At 40.5% G+C, this 26,552-nt stretch overlaps 1 protein-coding gene across 2 annotated transcripts in view; it reads right to left on the minus strand.

Moving 5' to 3' along the window:
- Window positions 1–2,571: 2,571 nt before the first annotated feature.
- Window positions 2,572–26,552, minus strand: part of GLRA2 (glycine receptor alpha 2) — a 128,940-nt gene continuing 104,959 nt past the window's right edge. For both annotated transcript variants that reach the window (XM_008494769.2, XM_008494768.2), the window contains exon 9: window positions 2,572–3,294. In XM_008494769.2, the coding sequence (XP_008492991.1) occupies window positions 3,016–3,294 (279 nt within the window). In that variant the 3' untranslated portion in view covers window positions 2,572–3,015. The remainder of the gene's footprint in view (window positions 3,295–26,552) is intronic.

A 26,552-nucleotide genomic window follows, 5' to 3' on the forward strand; every position in this document is an offset into this window, starting at 1 on the left:
GAGCAATAGGCTCTGACACTCACTAGCAATACATTCTGTGCTCTGTGGATTCCTATTAATCCTGGTATTACACCTTCTTTTAATGCAGAGTTTCTGGAACAACAGACTGGTAAAAGCTCTGAAAGTTTATGTACTGACAAAGGGTCCTAACTTCACATGCCAACACAGTTTACAGTTGGGTATCCTCACCCTGGATTGCATTGAAGTTATCCTCAACCACTTTATCCATTAATCGAATACATTTACACTGCAAAATAGGAATAGAAATAAATCCTACACTCCAAGAGTCACAGGTATTACGAGAGCTAAATTTGAGTAAAGATCTTATTTTGCAAAGCAAAACTGGGTACTAGTCCTTAGTTCTCACCTTATATCCTGGTTCCCCACTCTGGGGCTGTCACTCATACCTGAATCAATGGTGTCAAGGAGATGAAGATGTTGATTGCCACTTCTGTCACAGGTGTCAGTGACAATAAGCCTACAGGGGAGGGCATGGGGAGGTGAAATGCACACCTGCCTTCTCACTGTTATTTTATGTAGCTGTTTGGGAATCAGCCTCGTCAAGACCTCTAAATGCCCTTCCATGCCTTGAGAGAGGAATAAAGCCTGGTAGTTAGAGACAGCCCTTCAGGGAGGGATGGGACGTGGACAGGAACACAGGCAAATAGGTAGTGATACCTGTTTCCACAATCTCTCTGCAGAAGCTGTTCCAGGAGTCAAAGTAGAGTGAGAAACATTGCAGATCATAGAATCATAGAATCATAGAATTGGCTGGGTTGGAAGGGACCTCAGAGATCATCAAGTCCAACCCTTGATCCACTACTGCTGCAGTTACCAGACCATGGCACTGAGTGCCACATCCAGTCTCTTTTTAAGTATCTCCAGGGATGGAGAATCCACTACTTCCCTGGGCAGCTCATTCCAATGCCTGATCACCCTCTCCATAAAGAAATTCTTTCTAATGTCCAACCTAAACCTCCCCCGGCACAACTTAAGACCGTGCCCTCTTGTCTTGCTGAGAGTTGCCTGGGAAAAGAGACCAACCCCCCCCTGGCTACACCCTCCTTTCAAGGTGTTGTAGAGCGTGATGAGGTCTCCCCTGAGCCTCCTCTTCTCCAGGCTGAACACCCCCAGCTCCCTCAGCCTCTCCTCATAGGATCTGTGCTCGAGATTCTGTGTGTCTTTCCACCAAGTTTCACTAGAAGAGAGGGGAAGAACATCTGTTCTGGGCAGTTACAGGGTGTGCATTTTGGCCTCTCAAGAGAAGGGCAGTGAACTAGATACAATTTCATTTGCTTGTAAAATATTGGTTGTTATGACGTCTGCATGAGACTCCTGACATAGGCCATCTCAGTGTGTCCTTCAACTCACCTATGTGGCAAAGCTGTAAGGAAGTCAGGAGAAAGTTTAGGATGCTCCCATGCTGGGCACAGCCTGTGTGAAGCTGAGCTGTGCTTCTTTCTATGCATGGATGCTGAGGGTGGAGGGGTGGTGTGCCTCCTCCCCCAGGCCTGGGTCTGCAAATGCAAATGTTCTGCAGTTGCTCCTGTTCTAGCCACATATCTGTCACAGTCCTTGACATCTTCCTGGGAGCTGCAACAGCCCCTCTGCTGCAGGACAGATAGCAAAGTTTGGCACGCTAAGCCTGGTCAGCAGAAGGTTGCTTTCCACCCTCTTTTTGCTAACAAAGAAGTGGAAGAGATGGGCCCTGATGCTAGAAATGAAGAAAATGATGAAGGAATGTTAGTACCACATTTAGCTTTATTGAAACTGAACAAATACCTTTTTTTTTTTAATAAACCCTTTTACAGCAAGTGTAAAATTTTAATGTTTGATTTCTCTTATGTTACATGTTGTCTTCTTCTGTGTAAGCAAAAATAATACCATCTTTTTTTTTTTTTTTTTTTTTTATTATTTTTTTAGTTTTCTACTTTAAAACATGTAGCAAGGATTTGAATAACGCAGATCCGGCACCAAAAGGTAACAGATTCTGAAAATCACAGTACAGTTTTAAAAGTCTTAGGTTGATTAATGATATTTAAAACAATAGCCACTCTGAGTAAAGATAGAAATTAGAGGTCTGTAAACAAGTTGTGTTTACCTACAGAGCTATTGATTGCAGCTACAATGAGAGCAGTAATGGAAACTCAATGCTAAACTGAGCTACATCTTTGAGGAAACAAGTTCTTACTATGCAATGTGGTACAGGGTAGCACAATAGGTAAAATACATTTTGGCACCTCAAGTTGCATGTAAAATCAGCAGAAATAAAATGAAGTAAGTGCACTGTCTTCCAACAAAAATAAACCAGACAGTTTCACTGGTTTTGGAGTGTCAACTATCAAATAAATCACACAGCACACAAGTTCAACCCCAAAATTACAATTCTAGTAAAGCAAGATAATATTAAAATGCACACCCACAAGGATAGTAAAGTATAAAGTTTTTTTCTCTTTCTTTTTTTTTTTTTTTTTTTCCTCTCTCCCCTGTCAATAGAAATAATTTACAACCCACAAAAGGACTCCTTGGTGAAGCCACTAACTACAGACACGGTCATGGAATGTAGCTCAGTAGACTTGTTTCAAATAGAAAGGCAACATTATCCTGAAAAAGTTTGGTCCTCTTATAACTCACTGTACTGTAGCCATCACAGTCTCTAGACAGATGTTTTAGGAGCTTTGTTTTCTGATTCTCTTTTGTCTTGAGAGATAACATCTTTGTGATAAAACTGGGTAAAATTTGGCCCCGTTTAAAGTTGACTGATTAATGCTGAATCTGGAAGAACAACACAGAGAGCACACAGGGGGAACCCTCACTGACTGGTCTCAAGGCATATTTTTTTTTCATGCAATCACTTTTCCTTCTGTACTTCTCATTTTTGTTCACTTTCTCTTCAGTGTCCTGGGGGAATGGGAGGGGAAGAAACCCTTAGTCCAGGTGACGGAAAGACATTGTACTGTTTATTTACAAGTGGATCACTTTGGCTAAGAAGTCCTGGCAAATGAGAGTTGCCAACTATTTCTTGTGAATGTCCTCATGCCGTATAATTTTGTATGTAATCCAGTAAAAGATGTTGAAAATGAGGAAGGCGAGTGGGAACGCAGCACGAGATATTGTATCAATCCTTTTTGCACGGTCAACAAACTTCTTTTTGATGGAATCTGAATCCTTTGGTGGTGCTGGAGGTGGGTTGGGTGGAGTAGCCTTGACTGCTGTGCCATCTTTGACTTGGAGGCAGTGACCCATACCATAGCCACTGAAATTGAAGCGACTGTCACGAGCAACTTCATCTTCCTGGGGGATAAAGAACAGAAATAAGACACAGAATTAGCTGTCTATTGAGCATGCCATGTACTTGAATAGCTGAAGTGCCCTCCTCCCAAGCACCTAAGCTAATTAGCTGGTTAAACTAGAATACAAAGTCCTGGTTTCAAAGACAAACAAACACTTATAACTCACATAAAAATACATGGAAATTAGGTGCCTGACATGTTTGTGAATCAGAACTTTAACCTTTCTAACTATGATTAAATCAAGTGCCCTGGGCAACAAGCTCTATCCCAACCCCCTAGGGAAAAGGATTGACTCCCCAGGTTTCTCATTGCTCTCCTTGGGCTTGCTGTGGGGAGGAAACATGGTCATGTTGGTAGCAGGGAGTCTGCTCTGGCCAGGTTGAACTGAGTGATGCAGAGATCCAGGAGTCCGGGTTCATCTCAGTGTCTTATATGCAGCCTTGCACCTCCATCTCCAATCTATGAAATAAGGATAGATCACAGTCCCTCTTTGCTCCTAGGAAAGCTCTGAGCATCGATGCTTCAAAGGGCACTGGGGTCCTGTATTTAGTGGTGACCAGGATTTTGGTGCAGTAGCACAAGCTAACATAGCATCATCTTGCAGAAATCCATTCTCTCTCGTCTGAGTGGGTAATATTTGTTTTTATAGGGCTTAGTAACTACCACTTAACTTTAACACCCTGTGTGATGACTGTCCTGGTAGATTCTCACTGCCATTTCTCTCTGCTGATAGCAGAATAATACAGTTAGCAATTAAAGTTAACAGTTAGTGGCAGCCCTCCATGAAGGATTCAAAACCAACAAATAAGCAGCTCTGTTCCTTTTCATTCAGGCAGATATGAATTGTAGGTTCAGCAGCTTGCCCTAGTTAAAGATCTCTTCAACTGAAAAAAATACTTTATTGTTAACTTCAAATGATGACTTCTTGGCCCCACAAGGACCCACTCCCTCACAGGAAATGCCAGCTCATATCTCTCACTGATCTTAAAAGCCTTCTGATCTTAAAAGAGAATCAGAAAAACAAAACAAAAAAACCCCACCACTACCACCACTACCACCACCACCAAAACATGACAGCAGCAAGATAATGAGTACAGAGTACATTTGCTGAACTTGAAGGGAGGAGGAGAGTATCATTTACACCTATTCATGATGTAAATCACTGCTTGTTCACAAAGTACCTCCTTCAATAATTGCATTTTTTTCTCGCCCCAGGTCTAGCATTGGAATTTCATAAATCACTGGACTTGCAGTCCTTACCTTGGAGCTGACATGCAAACGTTGAGTATCCAGTAGTGTGATGCAAGGCCACCAAATCAGAAATAGTAATTCTGATTGCTTGTGATATTGAGTGCTTATGGAAGGTTAGGCAGTAAACTAATTGCTTTGGAGCCCCTGTCACTTCAGCCTGAAGACTATACTAGTGTACCCATAAGTAGGTGGAAAACTATGGTACTACAAAGCTGTTTGGGCACTTACCCAGGTTTTATGTTCCTTTCATTTCAAAAGTTTACCATTATTAAGAAAAAAAGCATAGTCCTCTCATTTTTCAATTTTATTTGTTTACAGCTTTACATCCCTCTGTGAAAACCCTGAAATTCTGCTTGTCCTAGCAATTATAAATATGTAAAATGTATTAAAGATGAACCCTCTGAGACCTAAATTCTGGACAGTTTTACAGGCAATGCTTCTCTTACATGACTTAGTATCACAAAGTCCCCCAATAACACAGGGAGCTGACTTCTTCACAGAAGAAGCAGCTTTCCCTTTTACTAAGTTTGAAGGATAAAAGGCATGTGCAGGACACGAGAGGTTATTAAAAATGGTAGCAGATTTTCAGCAGCTGTGTTGCCATATGCACTTCATTCATTTTTTAAAAAAATAATTTCTGTTATTCGTGTGGAAGTTATGGGAGGAAAGAAAATGTACTGAATGAAATGCAGGACTAGGAGAGTCCCAACTTCCAGTGTGCCCTGCTGGGTCACAGCTTTGTCATGTAGGGCTGAGCAATTTGTTGTCAATGTCACAGCATTGTTTTTGAGCTTACACAGTTGTAATTCATGTGAGAAGCCATCTGAGATTAGGGACAGGGATGCTGAAATTGCATCATTTCAGGTCTTCAGTAAGAAGCCTCCTGTTTCAGACATCACCTGAAAGACCTTGGAGTGGTGAGATCTCTGCTCTATGAAACTGGTCAATATTAGTAAAAATTAACAGTGAAACCCTGCAGAGACTGAGACCCATGTCTGTGCTAGAAGAATACATTTTCCATGAGACTGCAGTTGTGTGTGTTTTTTTATTGGCCCCCTGAGCCCTTAAACTGGTTCTACCTAAATTGACACAGCAGGGATAGAAAGGCTTCCTCCCTGCAGCTGAAGGAAGATGGAGGTCAAGACAACCCAAGTGCTGGAATTTCATTGTCCATGCTGCTGGTGGGTTATCTCAGTCTGATGTGGACCATGCCAGCAAGCTTTTCTCAGAAAAACCTGCTCCTCTGAACATTAATGACCACTCTCTGGTCATGATCCATGTGATGACAGCTGCCCTCTGGAAAAATAAAATCCCTGGTATTGTTATCAGTATGGATGATAACAGCTTCTGGTGGGTTATCTCAGTCTGATGTGGACCATGCCAGCAAGCTTTTCTCAGAAAAACCTGCTCCTCTGAACGTTAATGACCACTCTCTGGTCATGATCCATGTGATGACAGCTGCCCTCTGGAAAAATAAAATCCCTGGTATTGTTATCAGTATGGATGTAGCTAAAATACCTGCCTCTAAAACACCATAACCTTAGGGCAGAGCTACATTTTGACATTTCAGATGTTGCAATATGTGAGATGAAGAACTGAACTCAAGTACCTTTCCTTAATATAGTGGATATGTCTTCCTTTAGCCTAGAGTTTCAGTGAACTATTGGGCAATCTATCTAGGGTACCCTCTGACGTGGTTGTAGAGTCCTTTTTCATTCTCAAGATCATAGTTTGTCCAGTTTGTACTATCTGACATCCCCTACCATGGAGCCTCATCCAAAGAAAGTTTTCAGTCTGCACTGCTCACCAGCTTAGTCACTGGTAAAATAGTACAAATGACTTTGCAAACATTTCTTTCATTATTTTAATCAGATTACATGATCTCACTTGATTAAATTCCAGTTGGTAGTTCTACTAACTTCACACCAAAGCAATCAGGACTGGAAAAACCACTTTAGAAAATCTAGTCCATTCACTGACTTGTGTGCACAGCTTTCTGTACAATGCATTCCGAAGTGCTTTGTTCTGACCACTTGAAGATGCTCATTGTCAGCATTGCCTCAGTTTTAACAATAAGGAAAATGAGAGAGGGGCTGGCTTCGGTGTATTTAATTTACTCTCTGATGTGATTTATTTGTTTAATTTTGCTACTCTTTTTCCAACATATGGTGGGCAAACGATTTAAAAGACTATCTGGTTTAATTAAATTCCAAGGACACAGGAGATTGATTTTAGGCATTGGGTAGAGAAAATTTTCCTTTTGGCATTCATAAGCACAAAGTTAGAAATCCACAATAAATTCAGACTTGAATGCAAAATGAAATCAATAGGAATTAAACACCAAAATAGCATTGGAGACTTCATTCCTAAATCATCTTTATGATTTTGAGACACCTCTCACCTCTCAGTACTTTACATATGTCACAGTGTGGTTTTGCAAAGGCAGTCGTGCTCACAGGGTTTCAGTTCTCAGGTGTTACTGAGTATGTGGATGAAGGAACACACTCTCTTTGGTTCCCCTCAGAAGGCTCTTACGAGTCTAAATTATCAGAAGAGAGGGAAGGTTCTTTTATAGATTAACTGTTTAAAAGGCAGTAATGGAGTTCAGGAGTAAAAGACTGATCTCACAACTGAGGGATCTGCTGGAGGGGATCCCCAAGAATCTGTGTGAGAACCTGTAACAAGGAAGAGATTTATAAATGAGGTGGGACAAGGGCTCCCAAGGGAAGGTACACAGACAAAACAGTTTAGTCAAAGCAGACAAATCTAAGCCAGGCTTTCCAGAAAGATTTCTAAGTACTGATTGTCTCAGTAACAAAATGGCAGCAAGTGAAATACAGGATTGATAAGTGCAAGGTGAAGTACATTACCAAGGATAACCCTAATTACATGTAGATGGTCATGTGCTCAAGCTCATTTTTTTCCAGTGTGAAAGTTTGGGGAATTCCCATGTAGCTGACAGCATAAATCCTCTACTAAGCATCCATCAGGCAGCAGGCAAATGAAACAGAAAACATCATTCTGCCAGTTTACCCACTCAAAGTGTGATCGTTTTTTTAACATATGGAGCATTTCTGGTCACCTGAACTCAATAAAGCAGAATTAGATATAATTTCAAAGCAAACAGCACGGATGATAAAAGAATTTTTCTGCATGAGGAGAAACAAAGGAGATGAGATCTCTTCAGCTCAGAAAAACTGTATTTGGGGGTGGATATCACAGAGGTCATAAAACCATGGGGAATATTAATAAATGGGAGGAAAGGGAGTAAGTTATGGGCTTTTTTGAGTATATATGTTTTTCAAGGCAGGAAATAGGATAAAACAGAATGACACTATGAGGGAGAAATAGAATGAACTTATTTTTTAAAAGGAACTTATCTTTCATTTACCTGTGCAAATCATTGTGTGAGAACATTTCAGAGGATGAAAATAGCACAATGGCACAGATTCATAGGTCCATGGGTAGCTATTCAAAGTTCAGCCTGGTTCATCCAGAAGTGCACCCATGACTGTTTATTTCCAGAAGACAGAAAAGTCCTCCTAGGTAAATCTTAGAGATTTTAAATACTGTTTGTCTCAATGTCAATGCCTGAGCCCTGCTGGAGAAAGGAACCTACAGCAGAGACCATTCCTTCTCACCAAATGTGGCATGTCCTATGGGAATTCAGATCTTCCACTGCTTGATAATAAGGCAGGTGCTAATGTTGAAATATCCTGCATTTCCACTAGTTTTTACTACTTTGAGTTTAATTTTTTCCCTTTAGATATTTATGCTTTTGGGCTAAATCCTGCTAATGCAGAAAGATGACTTTTGTAGCAAACCTATGCATCCCAGTTCCTCAGACAGGAGGAGAAAGAGAAGTTGGAGCAAGCTGTGGTGGCATTTGATGAGAAAGAGGTCACTAACAGCCATGTCTGATTTGTTCCACCCTGAAGACCTCTGAATCTCAGCTCAACTGCACTAGATTCTACTCCCACTCTGCCTTAATCCAGGTTTCAGAGGAGCAGAAGGTGATGTAAAATTGTTGGTTTCCCATCTCAATCCTGCCCAAAGTACACATACCAGTACAAGTATTGATTTTTCTTAAATATTCACCTGGGTATTTCATGGAAAACATAAGCAGTCTTTGAGCAATCCTACTGTGTGGTGCTTTTCCATCGGGACCCACCATTCCGTATGCGATGGTGGAATTCACATCATTCATTTCTGCCTCTCTTAGCACAGATTTTCCTGCCCACTGAGGTTTGTTTTTTCTCTCATTTGGATACTCATGCCTTATAAAATCTAAGTAAAACAGACCTTGTACCATAAATAGCACTGACATTTTAATTAATGGAAGAGAAACTGGTCATTGCTCTCTTCAGGAAGGGTTTCAAATGGAGAAATTAAGGTTTGTTTTAGAAGGCTGTTTTTAGTAAAACCTCCTATCTCAAATAAACAGCAGAAGAATCTCTGAAGCATGAGTGATTTACTTAGTCATTCTGTAAGAACAGCAACTGAACTGTTGTTAATTAAATAATGAAATGGTAGTTAATGTGGCTTCACCCTCTCAAGTAGTAATTGAACCTCATCCAGCTGAAAGAGTACTATAATTTAAACATGTTGTGGAGCAAAAATATTATCCTGACTTGAAATATCTTTAAATGGAATCTAAATTTTTCAAGGATCACTTTAGTAATAAAAAGTATAAAGTCAGGAAGGGTGATCAGTTCGTTAGAAAAAGAAAAGTTTTCTTTTTTTCTTTAATAAAGCAGGGCTTCCTCCTCTCAATTTTGCAAATGCAGTTAATGTAAATTTCTTATTCAACTTCATATTTTATGTATTATATAATTAATATTTTAATTTTGATGGAGGTAGGCAGGAAGAACCAGATGAACTTCTGTTTTGGGAAGCATCACAGAAGTTATGATAATTATAGCTCCTAAATAACTGCAGACCTATTCCTGACACAGTGTCTTGGTTTGCCTTTGTTTTAAATGAAAGTAATGCCTTAAAACATCCAGACACAGGGATCTGTGAATGTCTTATTGACAAAATTTGCCAATGGATGGTAAATCCTCTCAGGACAGTGAAGTCTGGAGGCTTGGCTACAACTGGATAATTTCTTACAGCCTCTCTCTGATGAAAGCAGGTTAGTTTGTCTTTGGGAATGGCACGTAAGTCTGTTTTACATGAGACAAATACATGTTAATGACCTAAATTTGAAAGATAATCTTCTCTGACCAGAAATCTGTCAGATACAGGGCAACTAATACTGTCTGCATGGAAGGCTGGGCAAGCTTCATAGCTAGTGTTTAAATTTGTGACCATCTCAGGTAAAACATGGGATAGCAATTAATGGGCTTATTAAAGGAAAATAATTTAAAGCAAGACTGTAGCTGCTACAGCTTTAGAACCTCAAAAACCTAAAGCACTGAGATATATTTACCTAAAATTCACCTTTCCCACTTTCTCTTGCTCTCTGCAAAATATCTGCCCTGACAGAGATGCCCCAGCACCCATTCATAGAATCATAGAATCATAGAATCCTTGGGGTTGGAAGGGACCTCGAAAGATCATCTAGTCCAACCCCCCCTGCCAGAGCAGGGCCACCTAGAGCACTTCGCATAGGAACGTGTCCAGGCGGGTTTTGAATGTCTCCAGTGAAGGAGACTCCACGACCCCCCTGGGCAGCCTGTTCCAGGGCTCTGTCACCCTTACAGTAAAAAAATTTTTTCGAATATTCAACTTGAACCTCCTATGCTCCAATTTACACCCATTACCCCTTGTCCTATCACTGGTCACTACTGAGAAGAGCCTAACTCCATCTCCCTGACACTCACCCCTTACATATTTGAATACATTGATGAGGTCACCCCTCAGTCTCCTTTTCTCCAAACTAAAGAGACCCAGCTCCCTCAGCCTTTCCTCAGAAGGGAGATGTTCCACTCCCTTAATCATCTTAGTAGCTCTGCGCTGGACTCTTTCAAGCACTTCCCTGTCCTTCTTGAACTGAGGGGCCCAGAACTGGACACAATACTCCAGGTGCGGCCTCACCAATGCAGAATAGAGGGGAAGGAGAACCTCTCTTGACCTACTAACCACACCCTTTCTAATGCACCCCAGGATGCCATTGGCCTTCTTGGCCACAAGGGCACATTGCTGGCTCATGGTCATCCTCTTGTCAACCAGGACCCCCAGGTCTCTTTCACCTACACTGCTCTCCAGCAGGTCAGCCCCCAACCTATACTGGGACATCGTGTTGTTCTTCCCCAAATGCAAAACTCTGCACTTCCCCTTGTTGAATTTCATCATGTTTCTCTCTGCCCAACTCTCCAGCCTGTCTAAGTCTCTCTGAATGGCAGCACAGCCTTCTGGTGTGTCAGCCACTCCTCCCAGCTTAGTGTCATCAGCAAACTTGCTGAGGGTACATTCTACAACCTCAGGCTTCCATGTTCTACCCCCTGAAGCCTGTTGCAGGGATAACTGTGCCTGGCAACTCCCTTCCTGGGCAAAGGGTCTGTGGTGTCCCCAGCTGTGTGACAAGGGGTGGGGAAGTGCCAGGCAGGACATGGGACGCCTGAAATCATAGTGCCCAGCCACAGATGGGGTAACTGAGCACAGAGACCCTGGCAGGGCTCTGGTGCTTTTCTCCAAGAAGATTTAAATTTGGGGGGGAACAGGGGTTTTATTGCACCTTTTGGGAAATTTCTCACCAGTTTCTCATTATCTCAGGACATGCCTGTGCCCTGATCTCTGCTTCTCAGTGTACCTCCTTTTTTAAAGAGTCAAAACTTAAAGAAAAATTATAATAAAAGAATAAAGGTATCTCTGTGCATACAGGGCCCATAAAGAGCACTCATGGTCTGATTCATGCAGGTCACTCTCTAGAACAATTTAGTGCTGAGGATTTTTTCAGGCTCAGATTTCAGATCTCTCTGCTTCCCCAGTTTCTGTGGCCAGAGACAGGGGACACTGTCACCCCTGCCTGGGCCAGAGCCAGGGCTGGGGACCTGCAGCACCCATGGGTCTGACTGAGAACTGGCTGTCCCCTGCTCAGTACAGGAAAGGGCAGGAGAAAGGAAGGGGAAGGCAAAGGGGAGGAAAAGAAGATGAAGTGGAAGGAAGAGGGGGAGGGAAAGGAAAAGTCTTTTTTCCTCTCTGTTGGTGGATTCTCTCCTTCAAGCCATTTGCTACAGCAAACACCCAGAACAAACCCCAACAGACGCAGAGAGGGATTACCAGAGCTTTCTCAGACAGGCTTTATGCATTTAATTTATGCAAATACTGCACAAAATGAATTAATATTGCAAATTATATTAATAATTTAAACTTTGTTGCTAAAAATAGTCATTAATATCCATATAATCTTAAAGTGTTCACATGTAAATTTTATAAGCTTTATGTGGGTGGTTTTGTATTGTTTTTGAGGTTTGGGGTTTTTTCTCAGTGTTTTTTTTTGTTTGTATTTTTTTTCCTTAGGAAGCCAGCCAGTTGATAAATAAACAGTTTCCTTTTCCAGTTATCAGTTCTTAATACCAAACTTCCAACAAATAAAATGTTTTGGGGTTGTTTTTCTTTTCTTATCTTCTAGTACACAAATTAGGCTTTCTGGCTTTGCATATCATTTAGTTCTTAATCTTAATCTGGATTCTCTAGTTGCTCTTACATAGCTCTGAAGTGTGATGGGTTAAACAAAGTATGTGCCAGCTACCTGCACTTTAAACTTGTTTCTAAAATTAAAGAGTGGCATCTTAGAAACATCTTGACTATCTGAATGTATCAGAAATCTATTACATTAATAGACTTCTTTATTTTGCATTTTGATTTGCTTCTGCGAGGGTTGCTCTATAAAACTCTGATATTATGTTGTCACAGCAAAATAAACATTCATCATGAAGTAAAAATCAATGGCACTCAGTACTATAGCAACTTGATAGTGTAATCTTTACACAGAATTATTGAGTTTTTTCTCATCTGGTAAGTAATAAATCCACAAACCCTACAAGGTCATTGGATGTATGCATACAACAGAAATGAAATAAGATTTCATTAAAATTAGGTTTGATTGATAGCTTTTCTTTTACTGTATTACACATACACACACATACTCACAGGCTGTGTATGCTTACAGATGTATATATTTGTGCATATGTGTGCATGTATAAACATGTGGGCATCTACTTAATTTAGTAATCTAATGCCTTTTATATTCCTTAAAGGCTTTTGTTAGTGGGAGGCCCACATAGTGAGAATATTTGTATTCCAGCTTAGGGCTGAGAGCCCTCCAGGGCTGCAAATTCCAATTTGAATAACTTCTCAAAATGCTAATTTTTCTGCTAGCTTTTTCCCTTCATATAGGAATGTGATTTTGAGGGGCAGGGATACAGAGCACATGGGAAAGGGTCATTAAACTTTCCCAATCCTCTCTGCCTGTGGTCAGACTCTGTGGTGGGGTGCTGGTACCCCTCCAGGAGGACCATCTGCCCAGGCCAGTAGCTAAGCAACAGGTCGCCTGGTGGTGGACTTCCATTACTTAGCAAAACTGATTAAAAGATAATCTGAAACAATGGATTTAATGGTATATTTGAGAGCTCCAGGCAGCCCAAATGTGGAAGCATGGCTATAGCAGTGAAGAGATATTCCTGGGAGAGAAACTCATCTCAGATGCTCATATGAACTCCAGTCTTGCTCAAGAATATCAAGGAAAATAGAAGATGAAATGTCCAATTAGTCCAATATACACATTGTATGCTTCATCTTCTATATGTCATGGAGTAATTCTAAATCTATGCTTGCAGTGTTGGAGCTCTGGTGAAGCCAGTCTGACCATTTGACACTGAAGTCCTATTTTTGTGACTGGATAACACCTGGAAAAGGATCTTCCCTCCAGTGTGCCAGGCACACCACACAGCTTGGTGTCATCAGGGAACTTGCTGAGTGAGCACTCAATGCCACTGTTCATGTCACCAACAAAGATGTTAAACAGGACCGCTGCCAACCTGATCCTTGAGGGACTCCACTTGTCATTGGCCTCCAGTTGGACATGAACCCATTGACAGCCACTCCTTGGGTGCATCCATCAAGCCAGTTCTTTATCCACCAAGTGGTCAATCTTTCAAAGCCATGTTTTACCAGCTCGGAGACCAGGATGTCGTGTGGGACTGTGTCAAAGGCTTTGCTCAGATCCAGGTAAATTATTTCAGTTGCTTTTCCCTTGTCTATTGATGTTGTGACCTTTTCATAGAAGGCCACAAGGTCTGTCAGGCATGATTTGCCCTTGGTGAAACCATGTTGATTATACCCAGTCCCCTCTTCACTATTCTGCTTCAGCAGTGCCTCCAGGAGGATCTGCTCCATGATCTTATGGGGGACAGAGGTGAGACTGACCAGCTTATAGTTTCCTGGATCCTCCTTCTTTCTCTTTCTGAAAATGGGAGTTATGTTTCACCTTTGCCAATCAGTGGGGATGTCACCAGATTGCCATGACTTTTGGAATATAATAGAGGCTTAGCAATCACATCTGCCAGCTCCCTCAGTACCTGTGGTTGTATCCCATCAGGTCCCATGGTTTTGTACACTTTCACGTTCTTCAGATGGCCATGAACCTGATCTTCACTTACAGTGGACAGTTCTTCTTCCAACCCTGCAATTGTCATCTGTGACTTTGGGATTGTGGCTGGAGCCCTTGCCAGTGAAGACTGAGGTAAAGAAGTCATTGAGAACCTCAGTCTTCTCCATATCACTTGTCACTAGCTCTCCTGTTTCCTTTCTGAGGGGTCCCAAACCTCCCTTAGTCTTCCTTTTGCTGTTAATATACTTATAGAAATTTGTTCTATTCCCCTTGATCACCCTGGCTAGATTGAATTCTAACTGAGCTTTGGCTTTTCTAACCAGGCTTCTTGCTGCTTGGACAGGTTCCTTATATGCCCCCCATTCCAGATGTCCTATCTTCCATTCCTTGTAGAGCTTCTTTTTGTGTGATAGTGTATCAAGGAGCTCCTTGTTTATCCAGAGTTATCAGTACAACAAAATATTCTGAAATGGTTTACTTCTCATTTATACTACAGTTCTTGACATACAGCATGCTCTGTTGCTGGCACAGAAAGCTAAAGATCACCCAACTTGTTGGCCCAAAAGCAGCCTGTTTGTGTTTTTTCGCAAACCATTAGAGAAAATGGTTTCACAAACCATTTTTTTCCACAATCCATTTGCCAGAATGGGCAACCCAAGCCATTTGGAGACTTTGGAAAATTAAATGAGTGCTGCAAAACCTGCAAGTGGAATTTGATTTTTATTCTAAGTTTAAGGCTCAGCAGAAAGAGTATTTGTGCATGGTACATGCTGCTCTACTCTACTGAAAACTGAGTAATGTGGTAGTGTATGCAAGTAGTAATACATTAAAGATTTGGCATGCTCTGGAATACTCCAATGTCATGTCCAATCACAGCAGTACCATCTGCTTTTCCTTATAAATGCTAAATTTGTGACACTGTGCTTATTTCTATATTAGTTCACACACCACCTTGAGGAAACTATAATTAACAGATAAGCAATATTTGGGCTTCATGACTTATCTTTAGCAAACAGCTAGTAAATGTCTCTCCAATTACTTCCACCTCTGTTCTTAGAAAAAGGAGTTTAGAAATCAATGGCATTGATTATGTACTCTTTTTATCCTCGAAGGAATGGCAGAGACTTGCAATTCAAATTTTTTTTCTCTCAGTTTTTGCTCATTCAGCTCTGGCTAGGATTTGGACAGATCAAAAAATGATCAAACTTTCATAGAATCACAGAATAGTTTGGGTTGCAAGGGACTTTTAAAGTTCATCTAGTCCAACATCCCTGCAGTGAACAGGGACATCTTTAGATCAGGTTGCTCAGAGCTATGTCCAAACCGACCTTGAATGTTTCTAGGGAGAAACAGCTAGTGAGAAAACATCTAGGGAGAAACACCACCTCTCTGAGCAACGTGTTCAAGTGTCTCATTACTCTCCCTGTAAAAAATTTTCTTCCTTATATTCAATCCAAACCTTCCCTCTTTTATTTTAAACCAAACACCCCTTGACCTATCAAAACGGAACCTACTAAAATGGTTTTCCCCATCTTTCTTATAGGCCCCATTCTGGTACTGGAAGGCCTCTCTGAGGTCTCCTCAGAGTCTTCTCTCCTCCAGGCTTAACAACCCTAACACTCTCAGCCTTTCCTCATAGCAGAGGCGTTCTATACCTCTGGTATTCATCTGATTCCAAACTTCTCCAAACACCAGCACAAGAACTCTGGTGTTCCAGAAAAAAATGCAAATAAACCCCTTTTTTTTATGGAGTGAAAGTTTTACCATATTTCTAACTGCATTTACTCTCTAGGTGGTGCTCCATTTGACAGAAACTGACAGAAAATGCCACCTTACTGATCAAGGCCATAAACAAACCTACAAAACACATGGGTACCTTCCTTTTGTAATTTGGAAAGAAAACAAAAGTAATGGGAGATGACACACGGACAATATGGGCAATAGCCCTCTCCTCATGCTAGGTCATTGGTACTCCAAAGCCAGACAATGGAAGGCTCCTTCCTGGGATTTCTGAAAACCCCTTGCCATGTTGTCTTCATGGCTGGGTGATTCACTGATGATCCCAGAGCTCACTTGCAGTGCCTCTGGATGATGCTGTGCTGAATGATTTCCCCACCCGGGATGAAAGGCTGAGTTATTCTTTCTTTAGGTCTGAGGGGAGAAGGTATTTCAAAATGCAAGACCATTGAACCATCACCTGATGGGACAGCTGTCTAGAGGATATTTCAGACGTGCTACACACCTCTAAATAGATGGTTTCAGTTTGCCAGTCTTGGAATGGCTCCTAAAATAAATGTCAATATAAAGAATAAGGCAATTTGTTTTGGATGATTAAGAGAATCCGGCTGATATATCCAAGGTGTGACATTTCCAATCACATCTTCATTTCAATTTACAGGAAAGAAATAAACCAGGCTTCCTTTTTGTTCGTACTGCTGGTGCTATATATTTGACATGATAATCTACAGTATTAGTCAGTAAATTGACTCACTGGACTGCCCTTGATCATATGCTCCATTTTCTGCTCAGCAGGACCCTCTCCAACAGCTATATATAACCAGAGAGAAAAAAATAAAAAAGAGACAGTTCTCTCTTAGATCATTATAAGATGATGTTGCGTTCAGTTTTCCTGTTGCTTCAAAGGTTATAAATGATGTGATCTTTTCACCATCAGAGATAATATATGGCTGCTGTTGTCTGACTTGTCAACTCCTCACACAGAAATCCAATACTCCCCACTTGTCACATATTCATTTCAGGGTCCAAAATGAAAGAGTCACTGCATTTTTATCTGTCAGCTTTTAAGTCTTGCCTCGTGTAGTCCTTCCTTGTAGAACTACAGTTGTCAGGTTAGCAGCCCACAAGAGTACTTGCAGTGAAGAGAAAATCTTCTGATTCTAATTAAAATTCTGCATGCTTTTCTATTAAGTAAAGGAAATCATCATGCATCTTAATCTGTAGCTCTGCTCTTCTGCTACTGTTTTTTAAATGTCTGATTACTAAGCTAATTGCTCAGGCAGGTTGTTTTTAGACTGCATCATGCATTTATGGGTTCTGTAACACCGTTGGAATAAGTATTGGATTAATCCTGGCTCCTCATCTGTGTGCTGAAAAATTGTTTCTTTAGTCCAGACAGAAGTTAAAATGAGGAGTAACCACTAAAAGGGGCTAGAGGGTGAAGGGCAGTTCTCTGTGCTAAGAAAGGATGAGAGAACAGACTCAGAAAGCAGACAGCTCAGTAGAAGATTGGCAGGAATTACAAAATACAAATGTTCATATCTGTATTTCAGCAGTGTATCTGCTGCTGTAAGCTGTGCTGCTGCAGGAGAAAAAGCAACCAACAAGCCTTAGGACAGAGAGACCCTATGGCTATTTCTGTCCAGAATGGTAAATAATGTTCAGAGACTTTTTTACTGACCTTTTTCCTGGTGTACGTGCAAGTCAAGGAGAATTACAGGGTGTAAATCAGAAATGCTCAGCTGCAGGTCAGCACATCCACAAAGAGATATAATTTAGCACACCTTGTCCCTGAGGACCAATCCTTCACAAATATCTCTTAAACTCACTCCTGATATATTGGACACATTACAGGAGAAGCTGTTTAAGAGCACTGATTAGTATTTTCAGCAATTGTAAATCTCCCAGAATACTGCCTGGTGCCAGCTCTGCCAGCTGGCTCCTGAGAGCACTTCTGGTCCTGTTCCTGGTTGTTCTACAATTCTGTGTTTGTAGTTTGAAGAACAGAATAGAAATCAATAACCACCCAGGCCAAACATTTTCCTCTATGTTGCAATGCTTTAAACATGCAAAGAGGATAGAGCCTAAGCCTCTTGGCTTTGAAGCTTTGAAAACTGCCATCAGAAAAGATACCCAGATTCATGTGCATTTGGTACTCATTCCTATGACTTCTTCACTTTGATTATGGTAAGGTCTGGTACGTCCCCCAAACAGCTGCTCTATCTCCCCTCTGATGAATCAGACTAAGAGAATTCAGGAGAAATAGGTTGTTATTTTATATCTGAAGGAAGTAAATATTTGACAGATGCACGAGAGTCATGTTAGGCAGCAAGAAATGGATAGCAGTGACTGAAAATTAATGGAACTCTGAGAACACTGGCTGGGATGCCACATGCAATAAAAGCATTAGTCTCATGGAGTTTGAAAAATATTCAGGAAATAACAGCCTTTAGGATATAAGCTCAGCGTCTGATGAAAAAAATCTGTTGTTGTAATATATATCTGTTATTCAACCCCAGCTACATAAATACCCACAAGATAACTCACCAAAAAAAGGAAAAAGCAGAAACAGAACAAAGAATGGTGACAAAATCATCATTCTTTCATGTCCCATGCAAAATAAAAATAAATTATTTTTACAACAAAACAACACAAGATAAAGCTCAAGGAAAAGTGAACGAAGATCAAAGAGCAAATAAGAGACAGGCAACACAAATAGGCATCCCCAGGATCTAGAAGTAATAGAGCACATAACAGGAGCACATCTAAAAAGAGCTGCCTTGTATTTGGGGAAAAACATCCTTTGCGCAAACTTGAAAAAAAAAAGAGTATTTCCAGCTAGGGATGAGGATATTATCTATCCCTGCAAAAAGCTACCCTCTGCTGACTTTTTATTACTCTTTTCCCACATCTGTGTTCCCTGGGACAAAGTACAGTTTATGCCTCTATTATATGAATACCCAGCACAGGTAACGATGAGGGCAGAATAATAAAAGAACAACCCATTAGCAAAAGATACAGAACTGACTCTACCAAGCTTCATGACAGACAAATTTAGGACATCTCCAAAATAAGGAACAAAATGGCAATGCTCAAAAACATTTTAAAAAGAACCGCAACAGCTAACTAATCAGTTAATTTTATGTAAGATCTGATGACATCAAAAGTGAAGATGTGTGACAGCAGCATTGACTCAGCCCTTCATAATTTTATTTATTTATTTTTAATTATGTGAGCAAAGAATTTTACTTTCCCTCATTCCTTTTGCTTCCTTGCTTGCAGGAACTAAAGATCCCCAGCCACCACCTAAGAAATCTAAAAAGGCAGGATTGAGTTGGTTGATGCTAAGTTTTTAAATGTGCTATTTTTTTCCCCCTGCTCTTGTTTGTGCTGTTGCACAAAGAGAAATGTCTCAGACTGGGAAAGCAAACTAGCATAACTAGCTCACCTCAGACAAGGAAAAGAAAGGAAACTAGTGTAACTAGCTCTCCTCCTTTGTCTTTAAACCCTGCTCTCCTTGAAGGCACAGTCACTGAACTCAGTATTGCTTTGCTCATGACAAATACCAACTGAACCCTACAAATATACATTACAATTTGCAAAGCCATCAGTCATCCCATTTGCTTTCATCTGATCCATAGATTTGGTTATTTCTATTTCTTGGCTAACCCCACACAAGATCTTCCTCCACTTCCAACACCCTCTTTGCTCCCAGTGTGCACTCCTGGCAGCTCCTTTGGCCATGTGTACTCCTAGTCCCACAAATGCTGAGGAGCTAATATGAACAAGTCATATCAAGTTTAGGAAAAGTGTTTTGAAAATTCATAAATCATCACATTGTGCTGACTGTCCATAAATAGTAAAGGCTACTCATCACAAAAAAACCCCACTTCTGGCTTAGAATGTCCTTGAACTGCAAAGTCCTGAAGCCCAAGAGGACGTATTGAAGACATGTTGCTGTCATAGAGTTCCAGTGCCAGGCCATGGGAAACTCTGCTTTGGGTTCATCATCTCCAGATGGAGCTGACCACAGGGAAGAGATGAGCCAGTTGCTGAACAGCTATCCCATTAATTCCAAAGCTACACCAGCTATTTGACTTCCAAGTTTGAATAATAACCAGAAGTGTTCCTACCAAATCTGTCTTCTGACTGTTGTGGAACTTATTTAGCTTAAAGAAGTGACTTCTCCATTTTGGCTAAGCTGTACACTGGAAAACAAGAATCTTTTTTATTATATTATACCCATCTCTAGGCATTACTAAAACAATTGTTTCACTAGCATTTATGCTTTTTAATCTATAACAAAGATCTATTATTTCTACCCAATTCTCTTTCAGAAAACTGATAATAAACCAGTTTTATGGGGTCTGTGATAAGAAATTTGGCTATTCCTAGCTGGAAACATTAAGCTGAAAGCATATAATACATGAAGAACACACTGATTAGGCTAAAAAGCCAAAAACCAGTTTTTCTGACTGGATAGAAATAGTATCTCAGCTTTTCCTTGCTGAAAAAATGTTGAAAAGTAATTAGAAAAAAAAAAAAAGTGCTGTATAGGGCAAAAATTTTGAAGCTAGCAGACAAAACAAGAAACAACGAATCCTCTTTAGTTTTTCTAGGGAAATAATTCCTAAAATTATTGGTGAGGCTACCTGGAGTGAGAAGCGTGATACCAGAATGTGAGAGGCTCTGAAAGAGACCTGAAATGATTAAATTCAGAAGAGCTGAAATCAGGTATGGCAGGACGTGCCAGCATATAAGAGCCTGGGGGAAACTGGCAATTACTAGGTAGACAGAAACAAAAGAAATACAGTGACCTATGTTGGAAACACAGTGAAAAGCTAATGTAGGGAGAGTAAAATATAAAATATGTCATGCCTCCTCTTCTTTTTCATCCTAGACGTGCACACATGCCTGCACAAATACCCAAGAAGGAACATGTCCAATGGAAGGTTTGTTGGCATTATGGTCTAATATGGAAACTGCAGTTGAATAGCTACATAATTTGCCACTGCTCCTCTGTAGAGATCAGGCAAGAACTTGCAAAACTTGTAATAAAGATAATTGTCTTCTGCAAGAAATACTTGAAGATTATAGGAAATACTTATATAGTCTATTGGTAGGGATGGAAAATTACAGAGCAAGGACAATGCTGAATATCAGAAGGCTTGAGTGTCCACTCATTGGTGTAGCTACCTGCAAACACAAATAAATTTCCCAATTTTCACATGGAAATTCCCATGACAGTGTCAAGGTCAGCAGCCTTCCAAAGTTAAGACAGAGGACTTACACAGTGTAAGTGCTCCTGTTGCAGTAAAACACCTGGGAAGAGACAAATACATCTTAATTCATCCAGGTATGCAGTGGTGAAAAGAAGGAGTATTAGGACCTTGCAGTTTGTCTTCCAGACAGAAGATACCAAAGGCAGTAAAAAAAGCATCTTATGCTGCACAAGTTCTCTCTATTTCACCAGCCTGTAGTGGTATCACGATCGATTAGGCTTGCTGTCATTTCCCTTGCCTGCCATGCTCAGCACATAAAAAAGCCAACGAGACTGAAATTCTGCAGATGAGGCAAATGAAAAAACTGAGTGTCTGATTCTGCTCTGTCCTTTGTAAAACCTGAAGACCTTGAATGTGGTAAAAGACTTTGTGAAAGTATCTTTTATCCAGTTCTTTCCTGCTAACTTGACAGCAGAGACAAACCATATTCGAAAAGTGAACCCTCCGTGGAAGTGGACCAGAAAGCTGACATAATTTAACAAACAAATAAATTAATTTCTCTGAGTGTTTGTTCTGCCTTATGAGGGCTGCTCCTTGCAGATACCTGTAAGACTACATCCTGAAGAGGAAATGCACAACTTGCTTTCCTAGAATGACATACAAGATCTCACATTTGTGAGACTGAGATAATCTCTAATGAACAGAGCCTGTGATTTCCATTCTTAATTAGTTATTCTTTTGACAGATGAAGATTACGGAGCACCTGAAGGCAAGTGTTTACAACCAGCAGGCTTGGGAGTGCTTAGAAGAGAAATAAATGAGTCAATCCCAGTCAGAGCACTTCCACAATACTAGCAGAAAGAGTTATCTCAGAAACCCACACAGGGAACTGCTTGAAGAGACTCAAGTGAGGCATGAAAACAAAAGCATCACGGCTCCTAGGAGTCTTCTCATGATATCACAGAAAAAATGAAACCTTAGCACCTTGATAAAATTAGTTGTATTTATGCAAGTGTATTATATAAGTGTGTATACAAATACACACACACAGTATCTATGTGAGAAATTAGATACACAGGTTAAAAGTTACATGATTTGAAGAGCTATGCTATTGCTCAGAGAGAAGTTACAGGCTCAGTGCAGAAATCCACAGGTAGGACACTGGACTTCTGTTACTCCATGTGATTAGGAAACCACAGTCGTGTTTTCTGTCCTTTCCAATATGTTTATCCAAGAGCTAAAAACACTCTGGCATGCTTGGTATGACAGATATATTAAACCAGCCACTAGAAAACTGAGCTTTCCAATGATAAGTTATTGACATTGATCCTGCTGTAGTAAAGAAATGTCATCTGGGAAGAGCCAGGGCTGTGCCAGCTATGAGATGCCAGTGGGAGAGTCCAGTCAGAAGACAAGAGGCGAGTAAAGTTTTAGTGACCTCTTGTTGGGCTTGGCAAGGAATTTTCAGATGCTCTTGACTTCAAATGGGTCTTTGTGAGGACGCTGAGAAGACAGCAACAAGTATTCAGAATGTGTGGAGCTTATGTGTTTACTACTTCCACTGTAACTGTGTCTTGCTCCTGCCTCATGTTATAGCAAAGGAAATATCCTTCCCCACCTATCCATCTACTCTCAGTTCACCTATTGCTTCTTCTGGGCAAGACATAGTAGTGTTGCTACAAAAACCAACCAAACAAAACCTACAAAGAAAGAAAAAGAAAGGGGAAAAAAAGAGAAAACCCTCAAAAAATCAACAGCAAGAGAAATACCCAAGTACAGATATCCATATTTACAGTAAATAGTAGCTTGCTCTAGCAGTGGATCAAGTGATATAACCATGTCTAATTGGTAACTAGAACTAATTGTGTTAGAATTGGGCTCTGACTTATCAGTTCTCCATAAGCAATGGCTGTTAATTTGCACAGGAATGACTAAACAATGTTGTTTTCTCTCTGGGAAAAAAGTTAGAGAAAAAAAATTGTTTCAACACCACTTTTTAAAAAGTACTGTAATGAATGGATTTCACTGGAACCCGTTTTTAAGACCCAGAGACAGCATGAGGTTTCAATAGCCCAGTTAATACAATTTGGTTTTGCACAATGTCATTTGGACAACATCATTACAGAATGTTTCACAATTAATTACATTCAAATAGCAGCTTCTATTCCCTGTTGAGAAGGAGATTAATTGGGTCAGATGTAAATATGCATTTTGTGGATCCTACTGAACACTTGCCCATCTCACCAATTTACCATGTAATTTGATACAACTGGTCTACTATGCTCAGGAGATGCACAGGGTGAGCACAGTTGCAAGTCGGCGTGGAAATACACAGATACAGCAGTGCTGTATTCTCAGCCTGCATTATGCTTGGGTCTGACTGTGCAACCCTTTCATTCTCTTCCAGAAATACTAATTTATATTCCTTCACACTGAAATGCTCTGCTGCTGAAAATGAAGCTTGGGACAGAACTCAGAACTGATGTGAAGCATCGTGACAGATTGCTAGCAAGGTGAGATGAGAAACTGTTCTCCTCCTTGGTGCCTTCATCCCCCATTAGAAAGAGGACCTGACCATCAGGGCAGTGATAAACCCTGAGATCAGGGCCTTGGTGGATCCTGACTCTGGGCAGGGAGACAGTAAAGATAAGCTACCAATTTAAAGGAGACAACTTTAAGGCAAGCCTAAGCACAGCCTAAGCCTAAATCGTGCAGCCTATGCCTAAATCTTGGGACTGCACTGGCTTTTCACTCTTTATGGAGTCTTGGGTAGGGATAGTAAGTTCCCTTTCTTCATTTTTTTCATCAGGGAACTCCTATTCAACTGGCATATTTTTCAATGAAATAAGGTTGGCCAGAACACATCCAGTGGAACAATCACCATTTTCTGAAACAGTCTGGAAAACAAAAGCTTGTGCCTGTGGCAGGTCCTTCTTGTAGAGCTACTTCTTGTTGCTTTAAAGTATCAAAAATAAGAACACTGTTTCCTGGCACTTTCTAGTTTTCTTTGCCCTATTTTCAGTTTGCACTCTCCCCTAGGTACAATAAAAAATGAGACATTTGCACCCAGCTGGAGAGTACCTTTCACGAGCTGTAAAACTGCAGATCTCATTTCTGGTATGTTCCCTGCTGTTCATGAGTAACTACCTGGGCAAACTCACTCGAGTGAAGTGCAAACTTCAGTCCCCAAGGCTTCTCAGTTCAGAGCTGATCCTTTTAGCCACTGAGGGCTGGGTAGGTACAAGAGAGGATTTGGAGTTCCTAAAGCAAAGTAACATCACCAAGCAAACAACTCCCACACCCCTATATCGAGTTTTCCTTCTGGCATTTCCAGTCCTACCTGTCCCAGGTGGTGCCATATACAACCATTTTGCCATTCCAGATCTGAAATATTGTAATATTATTGTTCTCTAACCCATTAAAACTTTGTTTTATAATGCTTATATCCTGTTTATATCTTGTTAACACTAAGGAGTAATTTGCTAAACTATTTACAAGCTGTCTAACATGAGTCATTACACTGTTTCATGTCCTGCTTGCTGCTTTGGTGCCATCCCTATGATTTGATTCTCTCTCCCTTCTGCTCCCACAGAGTACTCTGTGTTACACTACTCTGATCATTTCAGCAACTAAAAAGATTCACTATTCTGCAACCTTACCAATTCCCCATCAGTTCTGACCTTCTCTAGGTTCCACCACCTTTAGACCAGGCTTTTTTCCTCTGTCCTCATTTTTTGTCAAATGGTTGTGGGGTTGTTTTTTTTGTTTTTTTTTTCCAAATCATTGTTCCTGTTCTCCTGATTTTGCTCTCCTGGGTTTGTCTCTGCTCTGGTGCCTGGATTCCATTATTTCAGTATGCACACTTGTACTCTACCAGATTTAATTAATGCTTAGACATTTGGAGGTCTCTTGGCCGTTCCCAGAAACTGATATTACATGTCCTAGAAATTAGTCTGCCCTTGACTATAGAATATTTAATGTCCCAAATTTGTATTTGTTTTTCAGAGGCCTCTGCCTTGAAATGTAACAATCCTTTTTTCTTGTCTGTTTCTTGGGTTGGGGTGAAAAATTCACCCCATGTAGTCCATCATCTTACTGTGATTCTGTAAAACACATATAACACAGATACTTGTTTGACCATTTTTTACTTTCTCTTCTCCAATAAGAGAGGGAAAAGCTTCCATTTCACTTTTGCAACTCTTGTAAACAGTTCCTCATAAAAAAGTTTCTCTCTTCCACTGTTTCTTTCTCTTTGTTTTTCACTGGAAAATCTGCATTTCTAGTAAGTTGCTTGTCTAGCCAGGCAGACTGCTCTTACCAGATTTTCATCCATTGCTTGGATACCAGCTCCCATGGCTGAACTGTTTCTTTTCTGTTCCTACAGGTTACTCCTTCTCTGGGGACTCCTCTCTCTCTTTAGACTTGTGTCTAGAGCTAGACCAAGGATTTATATCCCGAAGTTTTTCTTGTTTGAAATTGTGTTTTTAAAAAACGTTTAAATGTACTGTAGTAAGTCTATTTAGTAAGAAGTAAAGATATTTTTGTGTTAACTAAGGCCAATTCTATCCTATTCATGCTCACATGAAGGAGGGCAGACAAGGTCATGCAGATGAAGTCACAAGGCAACACGCTGAAATGTACTGTCTATTATTCACCTGGTTCTGTGCAGATGTAGATGGGACTATGACTTCAAGCTAAATGCTATTTTTGATGTGTTTATCTTCTGCTGTTTTTTTTTTTGGTTTTGGTTTTTTTTGTTGTTGTGAGTTTTTTCTGTGTGTTTTTGGTTTTTGGTTTTTTTTTTTTTTTTCTGTGCATTTAAATTAAATTGCTAATGCAACTGCCCTGGGGAAAGAAAAGCAACTGCAGTATCTTGAGGGTGTTTATCTATCGCAGAAGCTACATCCCCTTTAATCCATTAAGTAAGCAAGATGTGAGACAGAGAGAGAGAAAGCCATTCAGACTTGGATTCCTATTTTTCACAATGAAACTCGTGTGCCTGAGCCCGCTCAGTGAGTTCCAAAAATAGCTCAGCAGAAAGGGCTTTCCTTGAGCACTTCCATTATTCACAGGATGCGGCACCTTACATAACACGAGGTGAGCACCTCATCCCACCCAGTGTGCTGCACATCGATGCCACCAGGCAAAAATTTCCACTGGGGACAGTAGTACCAAATTTTTAAAAAGAAAAGTCAGGCTGAAGGCACTTGATTCTTCTTTTATAATGGGCAAATCTAGAAAATCTTAGAATATTGTTTGGGGGTTCTCATGGAGGGATTTCAAATATGCTAAAATAGCAGAATCAGACTTTGAAAATCAGTGGTACTCAATGAATATCTCTTTTCTTTTTTAAAAGATGGAAATATTATATTATCTTGACAGTCACAGTAATGTTTCTGGGGCAACCAGGGTACTCACCAGCAGCTCCCTCCAGAAACCAGCAGTTCTCTAAAGCAATTGACCAGGTGCTGCTATCTTGGATTAGTAGAGTTA

Source organism: Calypte anna, chromosome 1 (genome assembly GCF_003957555.1).
Source record: "Calypte anna isolate BGI_N300 chromosome 1, bCalAnn1_v1.p, whole genome shotgun sequence".
Classification (NCBI taxonomy): Eukaryota; Metazoa; Chordata; class Aves; order Apodiformes; family Trochilidae; genus Calypte; species Calypte anna.